At 55.1% G+C, this 19,752-nt stretch overlaps 1 protein-coding gene across 4 annotated transcripts in view; it reads right to left on the bottom strand.

Moving 5' to 3' along the window:
- The window catches only part of Piezo1 (piezo type mechanosensitive ion channel component 1 (Er blood group)), a 62,185-nt gene extending 45,112 nt beyond the window's left edge, over positions 1-17,073 (bottom strand). For all 4 annotated transcript variants that reach the window (XM_074055478.1, XM_074055479.1, XM_020173548.2 and 1 more), the window contains exon 1: positions 16,729-17,073. In XM_074055478.1, the coding sequence (XP_073911579.1) occupies positions 16,729-16,792 (64 nt within the window). In that variant the 5' untranslated portion in view covers positions 16,793-17,073. The remainder of the gene's footprint in view (positions 1-16,728) is intronic.
- Positions 17,074-19,752: the final 2,679 nt, after the last annotated feature.

Here is a 19,752-nt window from a genome sequence, read left to right as displayed (position 1 = left end):
GCCTACTGATTTAGGCAGGGGAGGGGTGGGGTCACTGTTCCCTGGCCTGGGCCCCAGGCACTGGGGAGGGCTGTGAAGGCCAGAGCATCTTGGTCAAACACATCCATGTCATCTCTGTGAATCTGAGCAGGAGAACCATGTCTGGTCCTAGCTGACCCCTGAAATGCCTTGGTTTTTTTACTGATTCAGGCCATGCACTGGGACCATCCTCCTCCCTGAGGGATACCAGCCCAGAAGGTGCTCAGGAGCCCGTGCACATCCAGGTATCACACAGAGCTGGAGAGGACAGGGATGGCAGGCCTGGTGCCTTGCTGGGGAATCTGCACACTACCTGTTTGGGATTCAGTGCTGGGCTGAGAGCTGAAGGCATGACCAGGATGCATGTGTTATTTCAGAGTGGCAACATGGGCACCTCAGGCTCGGCTTTTAGGCTGGCATGAGGCTCATTTCATGTGTCCACTCAGCTGAGCTATGGAGGGCAGAGGCTGGTCAGACACCAGTGTCAATGCCAGCGTTGGGGTGTTCTTAGATGAGACTAACACTGACATGGATAGGCATGAGCATGGGAGATGCCCCTCGGTGATGTGGAGGACCCCAGAGTTGGTGGCCTTACTGCAGCACTACCCTGAGGAACTGGACTTGGACAGCAATGGTGGCTTCCAGAGTTTCCTATCTGCTGCCACCTTGCCAGCCCCTGAGCAAATCCAAAATAGTCCTCGTAAAATAGATACACATACATACCCAGACACAGAGATAGAGAGAAATATAGACCGACAGGCAAATACGGGCACATGGAAAGATACATAGAAGATACACAGATACACAGATATAAATAAATAGAGGTAAGTACAGACAGATGTCAATAAGCAGGTAGATACAGATACAGATGGAAATAGAACGGTATAGATAAGACAGGCAGACATAGATAGACAGACATAGATATAGAAAGGTAGATAAACACATACATACAGATACAGAGAGGTAGATAGATGGATCAATAGATGGATGGATGAATAGTAGATAGAAGATAAATAGAAGATAGATAGATACATAGATAGATAGATAGATGGATGTAGGTAGACAGACAGCATACACCAGGCTGAGGCTCTTCTGACCCACGCCCCTGACCCAGCACCTCAATAGGGGCCCAAGGAGAAGCAGCACTAGGTGTGGGCCCAGACCCACGCCTGCTGGCACGAGGCCTGAGTACAAGTAACTGCTCTCAACAGCTATGCCCAAGGGCAGGGGTGGGCAGGGTACCGGGGGTGGGGGCCACACGCACTGTGGAAATTCAGCAAGCTCATGAGTGATCGAGGGAAAAATCAACACTGTTGGATCCTAACAACCAGCCTCATGGCTCTGCGTGACTCCACCCTCAGAATGATGGAGCTGGCACAAAGGCAAAGAGAGCGACCATCTCAGGCTGGACCCCGAGCCCCAGCTTCTCTTCACATGAAAAGTCTCACAGAGCTCACTTTCCTGTCTTCATTTTCTTTTTTCTTTCTTTCTTTCTTTTTTTGTTGGACTGAGGTTTGAACTCAGGGCTTTGTGTTTGCAAAGCAGGCACACTACCACTGGAGCCATTCTTCCAGTCCATTTTGCTCTGGTTATTTTGGAGATGGGATCTCAAGAATTATTTGCCTGGGCTGGCCTCAAACCATTATCCTCCCGATCTCAGTCTCCCAAGTAGCTAGGATTACAGGCGTGAGCCGCTGGCTCCTGTCTTCATTTTCGAAAGTCTTTAAGATGCAGACAAAGTGACTGCTGACTCCATTAGCATACTCAGTGCTCCCTGAACTCTTCCTGCTGAGTTAGTCACCAGAGCTGCATTGGGGACTGCTGTGCTCCCTGTTGTCCCCATCCCCTACCCCCACCAGATCCTCTTCCAGGGCAGAGCCACTGCTGAGCTCTGGAATTTCATCCGGTCACTTCCAAGGGCATTCCAGGCCTGCGGCTGTGGTTTGGGGCTGGAATGGACAAAAGCAACCACAAAACACACTGGCTTCCTGGGCCAGCTGAGTGCCTGAGGAGGGGCCCAATCGACCTTTGTGGAAGGAGCAGTGGCTCCAGAAGCATCCCCCAGCCTGCCGTTCTCAGTGGCTCTGACACCCGAGACCAGAATGTAGATGCTCTAGGGGGTCCCAGACCTGACTAGGACGAAGGCAGCAGCAGCCTTGTCCTCCAGGCCACTGCAGGGCTTTCTCCCAGGCTTTGATCACAGTCACTGTGAGGCTGCTGAACGTGTTATGCTGGACACTGTCCCACTTCCTGGAAACCCCACTCCCTCCCCTCTTCTCTCAGAGCCCCACAGTGGTGCCACTCAGCCAGGCAATAGGCCCTACCCTTACAGATGAGCTAGGGTCACTCTCAGTCATCTAGGAAGGCGCCCACTTCTCTCCAAGCCCACAGAGGGATAACTGTGCTAGGAGCACCGATCCTCACAGGTCACAGCCAGGAGGGATAGAAACAGTTGGACTGGGGCCACTGAGCCAGCCTTGACTTCAGGGGCTCCACCCTGCCCTGCAGCCCCGCTCAGGATTCAGAGCAATGGGGAGCAGGAAGGATTTAGAACTCAGGATTCAGAGCAATGGGGAGCAGGAAGGATTTAGAACTCAGGATTCAGAGCAATGGGGAGCAGGAAGGATTTAGAACTCAGGATTCAGAGCAATGGGGAGCAGGAAGGATTTAGAACTCAGGATTCAGAGCAATGGGGAGCAGGAAGGATTTAGAACTCAGGATTCAGAGCAATGGGGAGCAGGAAGGATTTAGAAACTCAGCCCCCATCAGCTCTTCTTTGCTGTGGGACATAGAAACTCAGCGCTTCTTTGCTGTGGGACAAAACCCTCACCCCTTATACCCCCACACCTTCCCAGATCTGCCCCCGCTTACAACAGCAACACTCTGCTAATGTGGCCAGAGACTTACACACTCAGCTCCTTCCACACTCCCCTCCCCAGGTCCAGACCCCAGTGCGCAAGCAGCTCCTCTTGGCACTGTGCCCTGCACCATGGACCCTCCAGTGGAGGCAGAGAGACCATGACCTGCTCAACCCTCATGAGTGTTCTGGGGAGGGAGTCAAGGCAGCTAGCAACTGTCACAGGCTCATCTCCTGAGGTCTGGGCTCCTGCTCTGTGGGACATGGTGCTGGGCACAGCAGAATGGTCAGCACTGTCCAGTTGCCCACAGGCCTCTTCCCATGCCTCACCCAGCCCTCGACCATGTAGCGAGCATCCCCACAGGGGCTTCCTGGCTCCCAGTGAAGTAATGAGCACCCCAGGATGGGAGGACAAACAGATAAATTAGCCACTTAAGAGCAGAGAGCGGGTTGTGCCCGACACGGGGATGCAGGGCGGGGACAGGGACTGTCCTGGCCAAAGGCTATATGTTCAGTTCCTGGAAAAAATAGGAGTGAGAAAAATGACGGCCGGGCGGGCCTCTCACCCACCACATCCTGTTTTTATGGAAAACTAATCCAATTCCTGATGGCGAAGCCAGTGGCAGACGTCCCCAGGGGCCACAAGGATGGCCCCACCGGGTGAGGCCAGTGGCAAAAGCCAGCCCCGCCCACCAAGGGCAGAGCCCCAACCCAGCCACTTCCCTCCTTCTGGGGGAGGGCTGATCACTGGGTCCTTCCTGGCAGCAGGAGCGGCTGATTCTCATCTGCCCCCTACCCAAAACAAAACCTCAGCCTCCTCTTCTCTCCCCAGCCCAGTCTGCACAGGGGCTGCTGTCACCTGGAGGGGGTCCCTGCTCACAACCTGTAAATCAGAAAACTCTGGAGATGCCATGTGCTCCAGGACCCGGGCTGGGCGTGGAAGCGTCACAGCTGCAGAACACAGACTCTGGCCCTGGCCAGGTGCCTGGCTCCACCTCTGCAAAATGCACGACCTCACCACACCTCAGTTTCTTCATCTTTAAAGTAGGGGCACCGACCCCATTTCATTCAAAAGCCACTAATGGAGAGTCACTGCCGTAGCTATTTGCACACTGGCCGCACCCGCGTCCGTCCCCAGGACAGCATCAACGTCACTTCCTTCACAAGCAGTACCTGCTGGGTGCCCATAGGGGCCCCTGGGCAGCACTGGGAATGCCAGGCCACAGAGCTCTGGGACTGACCCCAACCCTGTCTCCCTGTGGCTTCCGATCATGCACACCCCTTCAGGCCTCCTTTGGGCCTCACGAGTCACTCCTAAGGGTCAGGGCTGAGCTCGGGTCCGGCGGGCTCCAGTCAACAGGAAAGAAGAAGCCTAAGGGGCATTGGGGCCATCCCACTTCTGGGCCAGGCTGCCCCTGTATCCCTCCCAGGGTCCCAGGCCAGGCTGCTAGGCTAACACAGAAACAGAGCTCAGGGTCCTAAGGGCTGACCACGGCAGGAAACAGGTGGGGGTCAGGCAAGCCCGAAGGGCAGATGGTACTGGGATCAGTCACAATCTTCTCTATTCTATGGATGGACAGAGGAGGGGCGACTGGTTGAAAGGGGCTGCTGCACACTGCTTGTCCTGGGGCCAGCATGGACAGAATGGTGGACAGATCACTGGGGGTCCCGGTCCCACTCATCATACAGTGGGGGCTTGGAGTGACTCAGAAGACCTGCTCCAACCTCAGGGCTCATGACCTCTGCCCTGGGCAAAGAGGAACAGACATCTCTGAATGTCCTCCCCATGAGGCCAGGGACACCACCCGCATGTGCCAGCCCTGGGGGCTGAGCACCTCTCCACCTGCTCTCCCTGCCAAAGACTCAGCATTTGGTCCTCCACGGCCAACCCACTGGACAGAACCCACTGGACAGAACCCACTGGACTCAGAGGGAGTGTGGTGCAGGGCAGCCAGGGGACAGCCAGCACTGGGACAGCATGATGTGCTCCAGGGTCTCCGAGGCTGATGCTGGCCACACCTCTCCACTGTGACCAGTTACACTGCCCGTGACCTGGCCCTGGCTATGCTACCTCCTCCTTTGGATGTGGGAACTGGCTTGGTCTCATCTGTGGCACAGCTGTGCCATGTGAGGCTGCTGTGAGAATCCAGGCAGGGCCCTCCCCTCCAACACCCAACAGAAAGGCCTCCGGGTGGCTCAGAGCCTTGAGGTGGACGTGGCCAATGAGGGGCACAGTGATCTTGCTCCTTCTATCAACAACTCATGGGGTGAAGTCTGTCCCTGGGAGCATCCGAGATAGGCCAGCAGCAGCCCACCCACACATGGGCCAGTGTCCTGGGAGGGCCCCGGGGTACCAGTTCCCCTGCATTCTGAGCTCCCAACACACTCAAGGGAAGGAGAGGCAGCCATTGGCACACTGGGTAGTGGTGCCTGGCTGCCTGGTCTGCCCCTTTCCCCTTGGCCAGTACCCCACAACTTTCACCCTGGCAGATTGTCCCCGAGAGCCATGGGGCCAAGCATCAGGGTAGATGCTGATCTTACAACTAGAGATGAAAAAAAGAAAAAAAAAAAAACAAAAGACTGGGCTGGGAAAGTCCCCACCAAGAGGACAGTTATAGCATCGAAAGCTGCCTTGCCAGGTGCTGGCCAGAGACTCTGCCCCATGGACTCCACAAGGGACAACCTGTGCAAAGCATAGCAGGCTACATGACACCAGCCCCTCTCTTACAGAGTTCACCAGATGTGGCAGCTCATACCTACAATCCAAGCTACTTGGGAGGTAGAGATCAGGAAGATCAAGGTTTGAAGCCAGCACAGGCAAAAAGTTCAATGGAACCCATCTCGTCCAATGGCGTGATAGTATACACCTGTCATCCAGCTATGTAGGGAAGTCCAAATAGGAGGATCCCCATCCACGCTGGTCCAAGCATAAAGCAAGACCCTAACTCAAAAATAATTGGAGCAAAAGGGGCTAGAGTGTGGCTCAAGTGCAGGCAGGAGGCCCTGAGTGCAAACCCAAGTATTGCAAAATAAATAAAAATAAAATAAATAATAAAATAAAATAACAAAGACAAAAAGTTCAAGGGCGCTGGGACTTAGAACAACAGGGGACAAGAGAGGGAGCTGTTCCCATCCTGCTGCCTGCACCAGAGCCCTGCCGCCTGTAGACAGGTAAAGGATCGTAGCACTTTATTGCCCATGGGTTCTGTGGTGCTATCCAGGTGCTAACCGCCTGGTGTTAGTTCAGCTGAGGGGGCGTCTATGGCTTGGTCCCCAGCTACAGCTATGACTTGGAACAGTTCTGATGAAGAAGCAACTCTCAGGTCACAAATAATCAACCAATATTCAACCATGCATGTCCTGTGGCTTAGGAAGCCTCTGCTCACATTCCTACCACGAGGCCCTGGGACACCGGGGATGTCCCAGGGTGGTACCTGTGTGAGCCCATGTATGGCAGAGGGTATGAAAGAGTCACAGTTCTGACTTCTGTCCTATAAAACAGTTGCAATCCCCACCTCCACCTTTTGAGGCACCCAGCAGCTTCCCCCTACGTCCTCCCCACCCTCCTGCTCCTCCTTGCAAAAGCCAGAGCTCCTAAGGCCACTCAGGAGGGGTGGGCCTGCTCCTTGGGCAGGGCTGGCCCCCACTGCCCTTGGGACCACTTGGTCTCCAACACCTGCAGCACCACACAGACCCAGGCACCCACTGAACACAGGAACGGATGCACAGCTTCCCCGCCGGCCTCCCAGAGGTGCCTGGAAGGGCCTGTCCTCTGGAATGTGACACAGCCTGTCAGAGCTCCTAAGTTAGGAGCTCACTACTCTCCCATCACGTAACTCATCCTGTCACCTGGGTCTGATAGAGTCCACCTCCTACCTTACCCGACCCCAGTCTTGCCAGTAACTCCTGGCTTGGAGCCCTGGTGCTTGCTGACATGACAGGGAGTCTCTGGGGGAGCAGAGAGAGGGTGACCTGGGGAGTGAAGAACTGGGGAGAGGAGTTGCACCACCCAGCACAGGGCCAGGGCAGAGGCAGGAGGGGAAGGGTCTCACCCAAAGATCGGGAGGGAGGGGCAAAGGTCCGGCAGGGAGCACCTGTCTTGCCAGAGGTATATGGGCATCCTACCCGTGTGATCCTGCACAAGCTTGGGTTTTATTCATTTAGCTTAAGCTTGCCCTTGCCTGGGATGGCTAACGGCCCCCAGACTCAGGGTCAGAGCCTGGGAGAACAGGGATGACAAACGGACAGTTGGTGGGAAAACAGGCTGGAGGGAAGGGGCCAGGTCACCCTGTACCTGGTATTTGCCCAGACTGCCTTAGAGAGAGGGTCAGAGTAGTCCAGGGATGCAGGACCCCAGGTTACCCTCACCACCACAATGAGCTCTTGTCTACTTGCCAGGCTCATCTCCAGAAGGCGCCAGGAGGAAGTCATACCATTTCCCCATTTGCCACAATGAGGAAACTGAGGGAGGAGACCCATGCAGAGGTCACAGAGCAAACAGGCTCGGGGCACCTGCCTGCTCTCCAGGGAGGCTGCCCCTTTCCTTTGGCCTGAGCCCACCAAGCCTCCCTTAGGCACCACCACCCATAACAGGGGCCTGATCCCCACTCCTTGATCACCAACAGCTCTTAGGTCCCCTAAGTCCCTATAGCAATGCAAATCCCTCCCCCACACTCCTGACCCTTGGTGATTGGGGCCCAGCAGGCCACCTTCTCCCCTGGCTGGGAAGGTCTGCATCCACTGATAAGGTCTGGAAAGCAGCTGCCCCTGTAGCACAGGGACTGTCACCAGGCAAGATCACGTCCTCCCGGCCTCTGCTGACAGTCCCTTCCCACCCACAGGATGGGGACTCCCAGCCTGGCCTGACCATGCCATGACACAGACCAGAGAACATACAGGAGCCAACATGTTGGTGGGAGGAGCAGGTGTCACTTGTGGGACTGCAGGTGAAGGTACAGCCTCTGCCCGGTGCCATGCAAGCAGGACAGTGGGCTCGAGATTCACTGCCTGGCACCTAAGTCTCCAGGTGGCAGCTCCAGCCACCTCCTCACAGTGGAGGAGAATCAGGGACCAGCAGAGCTCTGCACTGGGTCCCAGGAAGGCAGGAAGAAAATAGGAGGTGGCACGCAGACCCCAGGAGGCATGACTGTCCCAGATAAGGAAAGGACCACGGATGAAGCAACAGCTAGGCAGCATGCTACAGTGGCTGGGGAGCCTGGGGGTCTCTCAGGCCACGTGGGCTCCCTAAAGGGTTCAACAAACTAAGAAACACCTGAGCACCTGAATACAGGCCCCAAACCAGTGCCCACACTGCTTAAGCACTTTGGCACAGCATCTGCTCAGCCCTAAAACCATCCTCGCCTTCATACCTGGGAATTTATCCTAGGTGACATCAGTTCAAAGAAGAAAAAACAGGCAGGACACAAAGACGGCCACTGCAATCCCAGGGAACACAGACAGAGAGGGGTCAGGAAGCTGGAACATCGCTGTGCAGTAGCTAAAAGAACCTGCTCCATCCAACAGACAGGACCACAGGCCGAGGCCATGCAGCAGACAGAGCGAGGGTCCCAGTCATGGCCATGACACCTGGACAAGAGCGAGTGAGAGGGCAGAGGGTGTGGCCCCTCCTGACAGCAGAATAATGGCTGGTGGCCAGCAAGGTCTGACTGTGACTTTGAAGGCTGAGCAGGCAGACAGGGTGGGAAGACGCACAGCGACACCTGTTCGAGGGCAGGTGTAGGGAGACCAGAGATCCAGCAGGACATCAAGGCTTCGAGGGAGGGCCACACAGGAAGGAGGGAGGATGCCCTGGTGCGGAAGTGAATATCTGCATGGGAGTGAAGTGGACATGTAGATGCCCTAAAAATGACACCAAGAACTCTGGAACAGGGAAGATGGAGGTGGGGGAGCCACAGCCCATGAGGCCACATTGTGCTGCATTTGACTGTGTCACTATAGGTCATGTGTGACAAGGCGGCTGGGCTCATGGCTACCTGCCTATGGTGCAGCCTCAGGCAATGGAGGTGACCCCACAAACCTGCTCCTTCACATACAGCACAGAACACATTGCTGCCCGGGAAGGACAGAGGCAAAGGCACGCACAAAGCCTGATACACTGAGCATCCGTGCACACGAGTCATAGGAGGCCACTACTGTCACTGGCCCTCACAGGCTGGACAGGAAAAGGAAAAACAAAAACAGCTGCTCAACTAGGGGTGGTGAAGGGACGGTTTCATTTCCCTTTAATGTCGTTAGGATGATGTGCTGTGTTAAGTGGTATTTTAACCATAAACAGAAATTAAGTAAATGAGAGGGAGTAAGAGGCGGGCACAAGTGTGCCTGGCACTGCCTGCACAGGGATGGACACGTGCCCACGGGGAGTTGGGGCACAACAGGCCCAGATGAAAGACAGCAGGCCCTAAGGGCTCCAGGATGTAAAGAGATAGGGACCCAGGCGAAGGTCACCTGACCAGGCACTGGTGCTCACACCTGTAATCCTAGCTACTTGGGAGGGTGAAATCAGAGGATCCAGGTTGGAGGCCAGCCTGGGAAAATAATTTGCAAGACCTCATCTCCAAAATAACTAGCGCAAAATGGACAGGAGGTGTGGCTCAAGCAATATGGTCCTGCTTTGCAGACATGAAGCCCCGAGTTCAAAGCTTGGTCTTCAAACCACCAAAAAAAAAAAAAAAAGCCACCTGTCCCGGACCCACCCAGCTCTGCCCCTCAGGTCTCCAACAACCACAGGCCATTAGTGCCTCCTGTAGGCCCTGTGAACTCATTCCCATACACTTTAGGTTTTTTTCCCCCTGAGGATCCTCAAAGAAAGCTGGCCAAGCAAGTGACTTTTAGACACACAGGCAGGGAGAGGAACAAGAGGAGAGGCAGCCTAACACAGCTGGGCATTGCAGGGCTCAGAGGGCACCAGCGCCCCACCTGAAAGGCTCAGGGATCTGGATAGGAGGTATGCAGGACCCAGTGGACTCACCCTGGCCCATTTTAGCAGCCCATTTGATGGCAAAGGAAACCACAGGAGGCTGAGGCGGGCATTGTCCCCTGCAGCCTGAGCTGAGGAAGAAGTGGCCCAGCTATATATATACTTACGGAGAAAAACAGTGTGCACATCGGAGCTGTAAACAGCCATGACTGAACCCCGCCAGCCCGTTAGAGGGAACCAAAAATACTCCCTATAATTATGTTATTAAAACACACCAGAAAAATTGACCCGCCCCACTCAGCAAAGGCTCTCAAGACGGCTGTAGGGAGTGGGGAGGCCATGCACATTGGCCAAGGGGTCTGGCATCAGGGGTGAGGCCTGGTCTGGCCTGACAGCTGCCCATTGTCTCCGTTGTAACTTGGAGCCAGCGCTCACTTCCCCAGGGTGGCTGACTCCCCAAGAGCCCAGCCTAGGGCCACCAAAGTACAGGTTCAGGTCTTTGTCCATGAATAGGACACTGCCCAGGGACCCAGTGCCTACCTTGGAGAAGAGAAGGGCAGAGCCACTCAACACCCAGGCCTCAAGGGGCCCCTTTAACCTTCAGGGTGTGGCTTATCAAGCTCCTCGTGGACAGAAATGGGGTTCTCTATTCTCTTCCTTTAGGCTTATCTGATGTAATCTTTTACTTTTTTTTTTTTTTTTGTCTTTTCTTTTTTGGTGCTGGGATCGAACCCAGGGCTTCACGCATGCTAGGCAAGCGCTGTACCACCGAGCTACATCCCAGCCCAATCTTTTACTTTTTTATGAACAGCACCTATAAAAGCTGGGTGTAGTGGTGGACACCCGCAATCCCAGCACGTGGGAGGCTGAGGCAGGAGGATCACAAGTTCGAGGCCAGCCTGGGCTACATAGTGAGACCCTGTCTCTAAATAAATAAATAAAAGCATATACATCACCTGTGTACAGTAGCCCCTACCCGAGGTTTCAGTAGCTCGCACTCAACCAAAAGTATCGAATGGAAAATTCCAGAAATATATAATCCATAAGTTTTGGGCTGGTAAGTTGGCTCAAGTGATAAAGCACTTGCCTAGCAAGACTGGGGCTCTGAGTTCAAACCCCAGTACTGCCAAAAACAAAAAGCAAAAACAATCCGTAAGTTTTAAATAACTTTTAGTACACCGTAATATAATTGTGTTATCATGATTAATCTGTGCCAAATTTGTGAATTTGTCACAGGCATGTTTACAATGGAAAACACATGACAGGTACAGGAGTCTGTACTATGGCAGGTTTCTAGTATTCACTAGGGGTCTTGGAACAGATCCCATCAGTAAGGTGGGGGGACTATAATTAAAACTGGCAGCGGGAATCCAGCCTCAAGCCCCTCCCAGCCTCCTCTCCTCTGAACCCCCTGCCCAGGGAGGCTGCCCTGCAGGAGGGTACCTTCTGTCCTGACCTGGTCTCCCAGCTTCCTCTTGACCACGACCCTAGAGCCAGCCCCAGGAAGGTCCATGTACAACGGCACCACAGCCACCAGGCCACCAGCTTGGCTCCTTTCAGAGGTAAGGTAAGAGCTGCCTTCATCTGGAGTCCTGGAGCTCCACGCTGCTCTCCCACTCTACCCTGACTGCCCGTTCTCTTTCTCCAGCCACATTGGGCTCCCCCTGACCCTGTGTCCACTGCTCCCCAGTCCCATGGCCCCACAAGGGTCCTCTCTGCCTATCTGAGCCTCTCAGTCTTCAGAGCCCCCTTCGAGGCAGTAACAGCTCAGCCCTGTCTGCCCCAACCACCCTCACTGCTCTACTTGTCCAACACTTATTTTAGGAAACCCTATCTTGGAGGGAGTTACTGGGGGGTCCTGTTTTAGAAAGCAAAACTTGGGGACCCTTTGAAGACATTACTGGGGGGCCCCACTCTGCTGGCATTATTTTTCCTTTTATTTATTTATTTTTTTTTGTGGTACTCGGGTTTCAACTCAGGGCATAGCTACAACTTAAACCACCCCACCAGCCCTTTTTTGTGATGGGTTTTTTCGAGAGGGCCTCCCCAGCTATTTACCCTGGCTTTGAACTGTGATCCTCCTGATCTCTGCCTCCTGAGTAGCCAAGATTACAGGTGTGAGCTACCTGAGCTTGGCAATATAGAAGGGAAGGCTTTGTTTCTTTGTTTTTGGTGGGACTAGGGTTTGAACTCAGAGCTTACACTTGCTAGGCAGGCGCTCTACCTCCTTGTACCCACAATGGAGGAGCCACTCCTCCATCTGCTGGCATTACTTGCTGTACTTGTTCCTCTTCCCTCCTGTGGACAGCAGCTCCTGCCCCTCTGCCCCCCCCCCCCGCCCCAAACACACACACCAGCATTCTGAGCTTGGAACTAGAACTTGACTCCTGGTGCCCACCCAGAGCTCCATCCCACAAGACCTGGATGAGAGGACACATGAATGAACTTGGAGGACTTGGGAGGAGCGCACGTGTGAGGGCACAGGGTATGTGTGGGTCTCACGCACTGGGCAGCTGGGCAGCAGACACACTGCCTGGTCCTCAGAACCTTCTCTTCCCAAGAATCTCCCTGCGTGCTTGAGGCCCCTGGTGGGGGGTGGCCCCTTCCACTCAGCTCCCCAGAGGCCCGACCTGGCTGCTGACCGCAAACGGCTGGCCCTGTGTGCGGCACATCTGGGAAAGCGCTCAGAACTTTGGAGAACTGTTGAGAACCATGGAGAAAGCACTGGACCAATGCTGGCCTTTCCCGAGGGAAAGCCGCCCTGCCCCACCCCGCCCCACCCCGCCCCACTCCCCGACAGCCTGGGTGTGAGAGTCACAGCCTGCCAGACCAGAGATGAGAGAACTGGAAGCAGCCTTAAAGCTTTGACAGTCCCCGTCACAGAGGAGGTAGCTGCAGTCCGGAAAGAGGGTGGGGGCCAGGCAAGCCCAGAACAAGACAGACTGGATCATTGTCAATCACTCACAAAACCCTCCAGCAAAGTCAGCTGCTTTTCTGTCCATAGCACTGTCTCCCAGCCACCTCCCTGTACCCTTCCAGGGACCTCTACCCCGGTCCTCCCTCCCACAGGTACATCTGCCAGCAGGAGGCATGGACTCACCTGCCCAGGGAAGGCAAAACTTCATCCCCTGGTTGTCACTCCCCACCCATGTGACAGTGGGCTGACAAATTAACCTCCTGCACCCAAGAGTCCTAATCCACAAAGAGGCTCAACAGGTGCATTCCGACAGGGGTTCAAAGATCAAGGGTGGGACAAGACAGGTGTGGAGGAAGAGCAGTTCTGCCCCCACCCCAGGCCAGGCTGCAGGCGGGGTCAGGCTGAGATGGACAGGGTGCTGCCAGATCAATACTGCTTGACTTAAGGAAAGCCAGACACGTTCAGCCAAGGTCTGTCCCCACATCCCCCCCCACACACACACCAGAGGGACACAGGGGCATTTATACTGTGTTCTTTTTACCATGAAGTACAACACTGCTTCGGTGACAAGAACAAAATGTGTATGAAAGTGTCTGATTACATATTTCTAAAATAGATAACAAAGACCAACATTCTGTTGGGATGACAGGGGATAGGTGAGGGACAGGGAGACAGCCCTCCCTCCTCCATCTCTGAGCACAGAGTGCTAATTTAGTGCCCCGTCAGTACAGGAGAGACACCGCCCAGGAAGCAACCTGGGGCCAGGATCAGGGACAGACACCTCTGCCAACCCCCAGCAAGGACACTTCCTCTGCAGGACCCTCCTGCTGGGCCTGGGCTCTCCATGCCTGGGCTACATGGAGAGTTTCCTGCAGTGACTATCTGCAGGACCCTCAGCTCCTTGGTGGTCCCTGACACCTCCCCTAAACTCAAATTCTAGTATACACACAATGTGCACACACAGCCGTGCACACTGGCCTCTGTTCCCTGTCCTGCTTACTCATTTGGATCCCAGGCCCAGCATGGAGGCAGTGACCTTCCCCTGTGCCAGGCCAGGAAAGCATTGTTCAGCAGGCAGTCCTGCAGGGGAAGTGGGTGGCTGCTGAGTTCTGGCCCTCTAAAACCTAGTACGGGTCACCAGAGAATGCTGGGTTCCCCCATGATCCTCATTACCCTGGCTGACTGCTGAGCTGGAGCAGCAGATCTGATGGCTGAGTGACTGCTAACAAGTCCGGGCTGCTCCCAAGGCCAAGCCAGAGAGCCCTTCCTTCCTGCCTCATCAGGTAGAAGACAGTGAGAGTGAAAATGCTGTGAAAAGGAGGCAGTGGCCACTTAAAGGACAACTAACCCTACTCAGGGACAATCAGCTCTGATCAGGTGGTGACCTGCAGTGGGCGTGCCCCAAAGCCAGCTGGCATCCTGAAAGTAGAAGCCATGTTGCCCCACTACAAGTGTTTCCCAGTCAGCAGGTGGAGTTGCACTTTCTCACCACCTGGCATTCCGCTGCAATGTTTAGATTCCTGGTTGCCCCGGTTAAGTCAAGAGGAGGTAGGAGGTGTGGTTCTTTCGGTCCCAAGTACACCATGTCCTGCCCAAACCTCTCTTGAAGTTTCCAGCTCTGAGTCCTGATCCTCCAGGGCTCTAGCACAACAGGTGAGATTTCTTGAGGCAGTTACTGTTCCCAGGGTGGGCCAGCTCTCTGCCTGGCTTCTCAGGTAGCAATCCTGTACAGGGAGTGGGATGGAGGCCAGGCACCCCGGGATGACTCAAATCCTCACCACAGCATGACCCAGCACCCAGCCCAGCACAAGGTGACTAACGAACACTCTGAAGGCATTTCCAAACTACCACAGGACCAGAGCTCCTCAAAGAGCAAGGGAGGGAGCCTTGGAACAGAACAGAGTGAATGTTCTACCTCCCGCAGGGCCAGCTGGACCCTGGCAGCAAACGGTCCCTCAGGAGCTGCCCACGCCCCATGGCAGAGAGCCAGATGCCAGAGTCTCAGGTGTCATGAGGCAGCGCCCTTGGCCGGCTCTGAATCCACCTCCCCCAGCAGCTTAAGGAGAACCACTGAAAGCCAAGCCCCATGCCCCGAATTGGAGTAGGGTGTGGTCTGGGCATCGGTATTTTTTCACGAATAGGTGTTATTTGGGGCAGTCTGAGGCTTAGGGAAAGCACAGAGTTAGTCATTCTCCAGGTGACTAACATACATTCTGGGTGGGAACCCCCCAAACTGGCAAAACCTTCACATGCTACCCAAGGAGCCGGAAGCTTCCCGTAGTGGCACGCTCAGTCCCCTGACTGATCCTCAGCGGTCACACACAGACTGGCTGCCAGTTAAATCTGGCCTCATCGCGTGTTTTTGGTACTGCACACAAGCTACAAATGGTTTTTACATTTTTCATGGCTGGAAAAAATATCAGAATATTCTCTGATGTGAAAATATTTACCATCTGGCCTGTCAGAGAAAACTTTGCTCAAGGACAGTTGCCCATCTAAGAGAGGGCAGCCCTTCGAAAAGAAGCCCTCCCTCCCACTCATGGGAAGACAGTAAACTGACCTGTGCCTTGCCCTGGCACTTTTTATCATCCCCACATGCCAGAGTCTCAGAGCTGTAGATGCTCTGAGGGGCTATTGCAGGTGAGCCTGCATCTTTAAGAAGCTTACCTGTCTCCTGAATGGGCTTATAAACCCTCCTCTGTGGTGGCCCATTCTGCTTGTTTTGACTGTCTGGCTTCCTCCAGGCCAGGGAGGAAAACAAGCCAGCAACTGGGCATGGACCCTGGCTGTCCTGAACGCAGGCCAGACTGCTCTGTCCACATAGGGCAGGCTACACTGAGGACAGTGTCCCAAGGCCCCTCCTTTCTAAGCTCAATGGTTTTCATTGATGTCTGCCTTGAAAATTTTCCCCAAGTCTCACCACCTTTCAGGGCAACAAATCAAAATGCAATCTGTCCAGGGGCCACAGTAGGGCTGTGCTGGATCTCTGAGTTTGGGAAGCCCGGTCCGCTGCTATCTGCCTAGAATAGCTGTGGGCATCAGACTCCCTGGAGGCACTGCAAGGCTCTGCAAGGGAGTTCAGATGCAACACCCCCCACACAGCCTTGGACTGATGGATTTCCACAGCGCAGACAGACTTTCACAATGCAAACCGCTCCACTTCTCTGTGGGCTAACTTAATCAGGCTGTGGAGCCAGTCACATGTAGAGGGGAGCTGACTATGAAGGGGGTGAGCTCCCGGCAGCAACGCCCTGGGCAGGGCAAAGAACCGAGAGAGAACAGGAAAGGGGGTGCTTTCTCAAAGCACAGGACACATGCCCAGCCCTGACATCAGGCCAGAGCCTCCCGGGGTGCCCTTTGCCTCAGTCCCCCTGAATCAGAGCCAAGTCCAGCACAAGGAAGAAAAGAACCCTAAGTACTTTTCCAAAGCAAGGAAATGCCCTCCGACGTGTGTACAGAGAGGACCAGGGGCTGCGCCCGGGGCTCAGACGTTAGTTCTGCTAGGAAAACTCCAAATTAAAAAGCTCCAGGCAGGAAGCCGCCTTCTCCCAGATTGGTCAGGAAGTCATGATGCAAGTTCGTACTTTTCTTTTTCTTTTTTTTTTTTTTTTTTTAACTCGAAAGAGAAAAAGAGATTCGCGCTGCTCCCCTCACCGCCGCTGCAGCCCTTCCCTTGGCCGCAAACAGCCCCTGGCCGGGGCCCCTCATCCCCCAGGTCGGGCGGACTAGGGCTTGCTGGACTGGGCGCTCGCGGGACCGCGCCGTGGGCGGTCAGGGTGCACCTCGCCGCCGCCCTTCGCCCGGTGCCCGGCCGGGGCCCCGCCGAGGCTGCCCCGCGCTCTCATGCTTCTGGAATGCGGGCGCCCAGGGCCGCGCGTCTCGGGGACTCTCCGCGCCCGCCCGCGCGCAGCCCTCGCCCAGCCGACCTTGCTCGGTGGCCCGGCCGCGAAACGGGGAGCCCAGGCGCAGCTCCCTCCCGGCCCCCCGTCTCCCACTCACCCGCCAGGAGCGCGGAGGGCAGCAGCAGCCAGTAGAGCACCGCGCCGAGCACGTGCGGCTCCATCCCCGGAGGCCCGGGGCTGGCCCGGGGTCTCGCCGCCGCGGCGCTAAGGGGAGGCGCGGGGACTCGGGGACCGACGCGCCATGGCGCTCAGGGCGGGTCTCCGCACGTGCCGCGCGCCACGGCCAGGACCCCCGGCTGGACCACGGGGACCCGCGCGCCGCCGCCTCCTTTTTGGGCCGGGGCCCTGCGGTGCCGACGGCCGGAGCCCGCGCGCGCTCGGTTGTCAGGCTGCCCGCGGCGGAGCGCAGCGCGGCTCACGGAGGCCGAGCTGGGCCGGACGGCGGCTCGGCGCTTCCCTCCCTCCGCCCGCCCGCCCGCCCGCCCGCCCGCGGGCCTTTATAAGCTCGGCCCCCCGCCCTCCCCGGCGTGCCCGCCTCCGCGCTTCCCCCGACGGCCGGGCGCGCCCAGGCTTCCCCTCCGCTGCCCCGCGCCTCCGCGCGCACGCCGGGCCTCCAGGCGCTGGCGGGCGCTTCGGCCCCGGGACACCCCCGCCCCGCGCGCGCCCGGAGAAGACCCCCGCCCTCCGGGGAGCCTGGCACTGCCACTGGGTGTCTGGGTGCGGTGGGCGGGGACGCTTCTCCCTGGGCTGTTGGGACAGGGGCAATACATAAAGGCTTCTTGGGGCCCAGCTTTCCCCCAGCTGCACCCACGCGCAATTGCGCCCCGCGTGGCCAGAGTGCCTTTCGCTTTGCTCCGTGAGACGCTAGGACACAGCGCCCCCTGGGGCCTGTGGGTGGCTCCGAGTTCCCGCCTGCGGGTCTGGCGGCCACGCTGACCAGGCCTGGTGGTTGGGGTGGAAGACTCAGGACTTCCACAGCCGCCAGCCTATTTTGACCTATTGCGGGTCTGGACTGGGGCTTGAGTACTGCTCACGGGTACACCTGTCGCCATCATGTGGCTTGGCCTTAATCAGTTTGCTACAGACAGTAATAACTGCAGCACAGCATTTGCTGTCCTTTTGAGTGGAGAGCCCAGTCCTGAGTCCAAGATGTACAGAGCACCTCACCCAGGCCGTCTCACTTTGGCCTCCATCTGCCCTTAAGGTGGGCAGGAAAGGAGAAAGGAGAAGAGCCCATGACCTTGCAGCTGAATCCAGTCCAAGGTACCCAACTCAGCTGTTTTGGGGAATGATGAGGCTGGGGGTAGGAGCTGGAAGGACCGGAAGAGAGCGTGGTCACCACTGAGCCTCAAGGCACTAGCCAACCCTCCATCTCTCCAAAAAGCCAGAGATGCAGACCTTCACAGGAAGTCTAATGCTCAAACACAACTTTCTCTCTGATACCCACTCTCTGATCTGGCTCCAAAATAGTCGCTCAGAAGAGAGGGAAGTCTCAGAACTAAAGAAACAGAACGTGTGTGTCCAAGAATTGTTAAAAGTAGCAAAAGATGACCACTCACAAGAGCTGGTCAAAGAAATTTAAAGGTATATTGCAGTGTGATACAATGTAGCACTGAGAGAGACTCAAGCACCCTTTGTGTATCAATAGGTAACTCTCTAAGATACACTATTACAACTGGAAAAAAGGCACAGGAGCCCTCCCATGGAACAGTGCAGTCCCAGCCTGCATGGCCGCCACCTACTCTAGAAGGGAGACAGTCTTCCATGAGATACCCTTGGTGTGTGCCTTCATGTCTGATACATATGTGTATCACCTGTTCACAAAACAGAATTAGCAAAATGGACTCAGCAACAGATCTTCTCTACTTGCTCGCCAGGTGGGGAGAAGTGGGGCAGACAGAGTCAGAGTGAGCCTTCCTAGCCCACAACCCTGGTGTAACCAGCTGCACCTCTCTCATCGATGCCTGACCATAACCTGTTCAGGAATGAGAACCTTTCTTCATTGATTGATTGAACCCAGGGTTTTCTATCCCCAGCCCCTAGGACTTTCTTCTATCCAACCTCTTTTGCAAAGGAGGACATTGAAGGCCAAGTGAGAAAGCCACTAGCCAGAGGACAAGCTAGGCCTTTCTTATCCCAAGTCCAAAGCCACTTCTGTCCTCCAGCCCACTGCTTAGGGGCCTTTCTAAACTTGTTTAAAATAGTAATTTGGTTGCTGGAAGTGTGCCTCAAGTAGTAGAGCTCCTGCCTTACAAGCACAAAGCCCCAAATTCAAACCCCTGTACCACCAAAATAAATAAATAAATAATCTCAGCTTCCCTGAGAAGAGATGAAGGGCCAAGACTATATTTCCCAGAGGGACTTTGAGATTTGTTACTCAGGTTTTCACCTGTTTCCCAGGGATAATAATATAATCAAGTCACCCTTTCTAATCTATACTTAAGTAATTTTAGCTGGGCATGGTTGTACACACCTATAATCCCAGCACTCAAGCAGCAGAAGCAAGAAGATTGAGAGTTCAAGGCCAGCCTGGGGTACATAGCAAGACCCTGTATCAAAATACCAAGGGCTAGAGGGTGGGGTGGGATAATGAATTCAGTGGTAGAACACTTGCCTAGCATATGCAGGATTCTGGGTTTGATTCCTAACACCAAGCAAAAAATAGTAATTTTAGGCAGCAACAACTCAATTGTCCATTACTGGATGAAAGGATAAAGAAAATGTGATCCATCCATATAATGAAACTTTATTGACCATAAAAGGAAGAATGCTCTGACCCAATCTACAACCTGGGTGAACCTTGAAAACATTAAGCTGAGCAAGAGGAGTGGGACACAGGGCTGGTGGAGTGGTAGACCACCTGCCTAGCAAGCTTGAGGCCCTGAGTTCTAACCCCAGTGTCACAAAAAAAAAGAGGAGGAAGAAGAAAAAGGAGGAGGAGGAGAAGGAGAAGGAGAAGAAGAAAGAAGAAGAAGAAGAAGAAGAAGAAGAAGAAGAAGAAGAAGAAGAAGAAAACAGGTGTTTAAGCAAAACACTGAGGGTGAATGTTGACAGCAGTGCTGGCCACACTGTCCAAGGACGAACCTTGGACACATGATAAGTGAAGCAGATACGGGGACAA

The sequence above is a fragment of the Castor canadensis genome, chromosome 15, assembly GCF_047511655.1.
Source record: "Castor canadensis chromosome 15, mCasCan1.hap1v2, whole genome shotgun sequence".
NCBI lineage: Eukaryota > Metazoa > Chordata > Mammalia > Rodentia > Castoridae > Castor > Castor canadensis.
The sequence above is the reverse complement of the archived record's forward strand: the minus strand, read 5'-3'. Positions and strand labels throughout refer to the sequence as shown.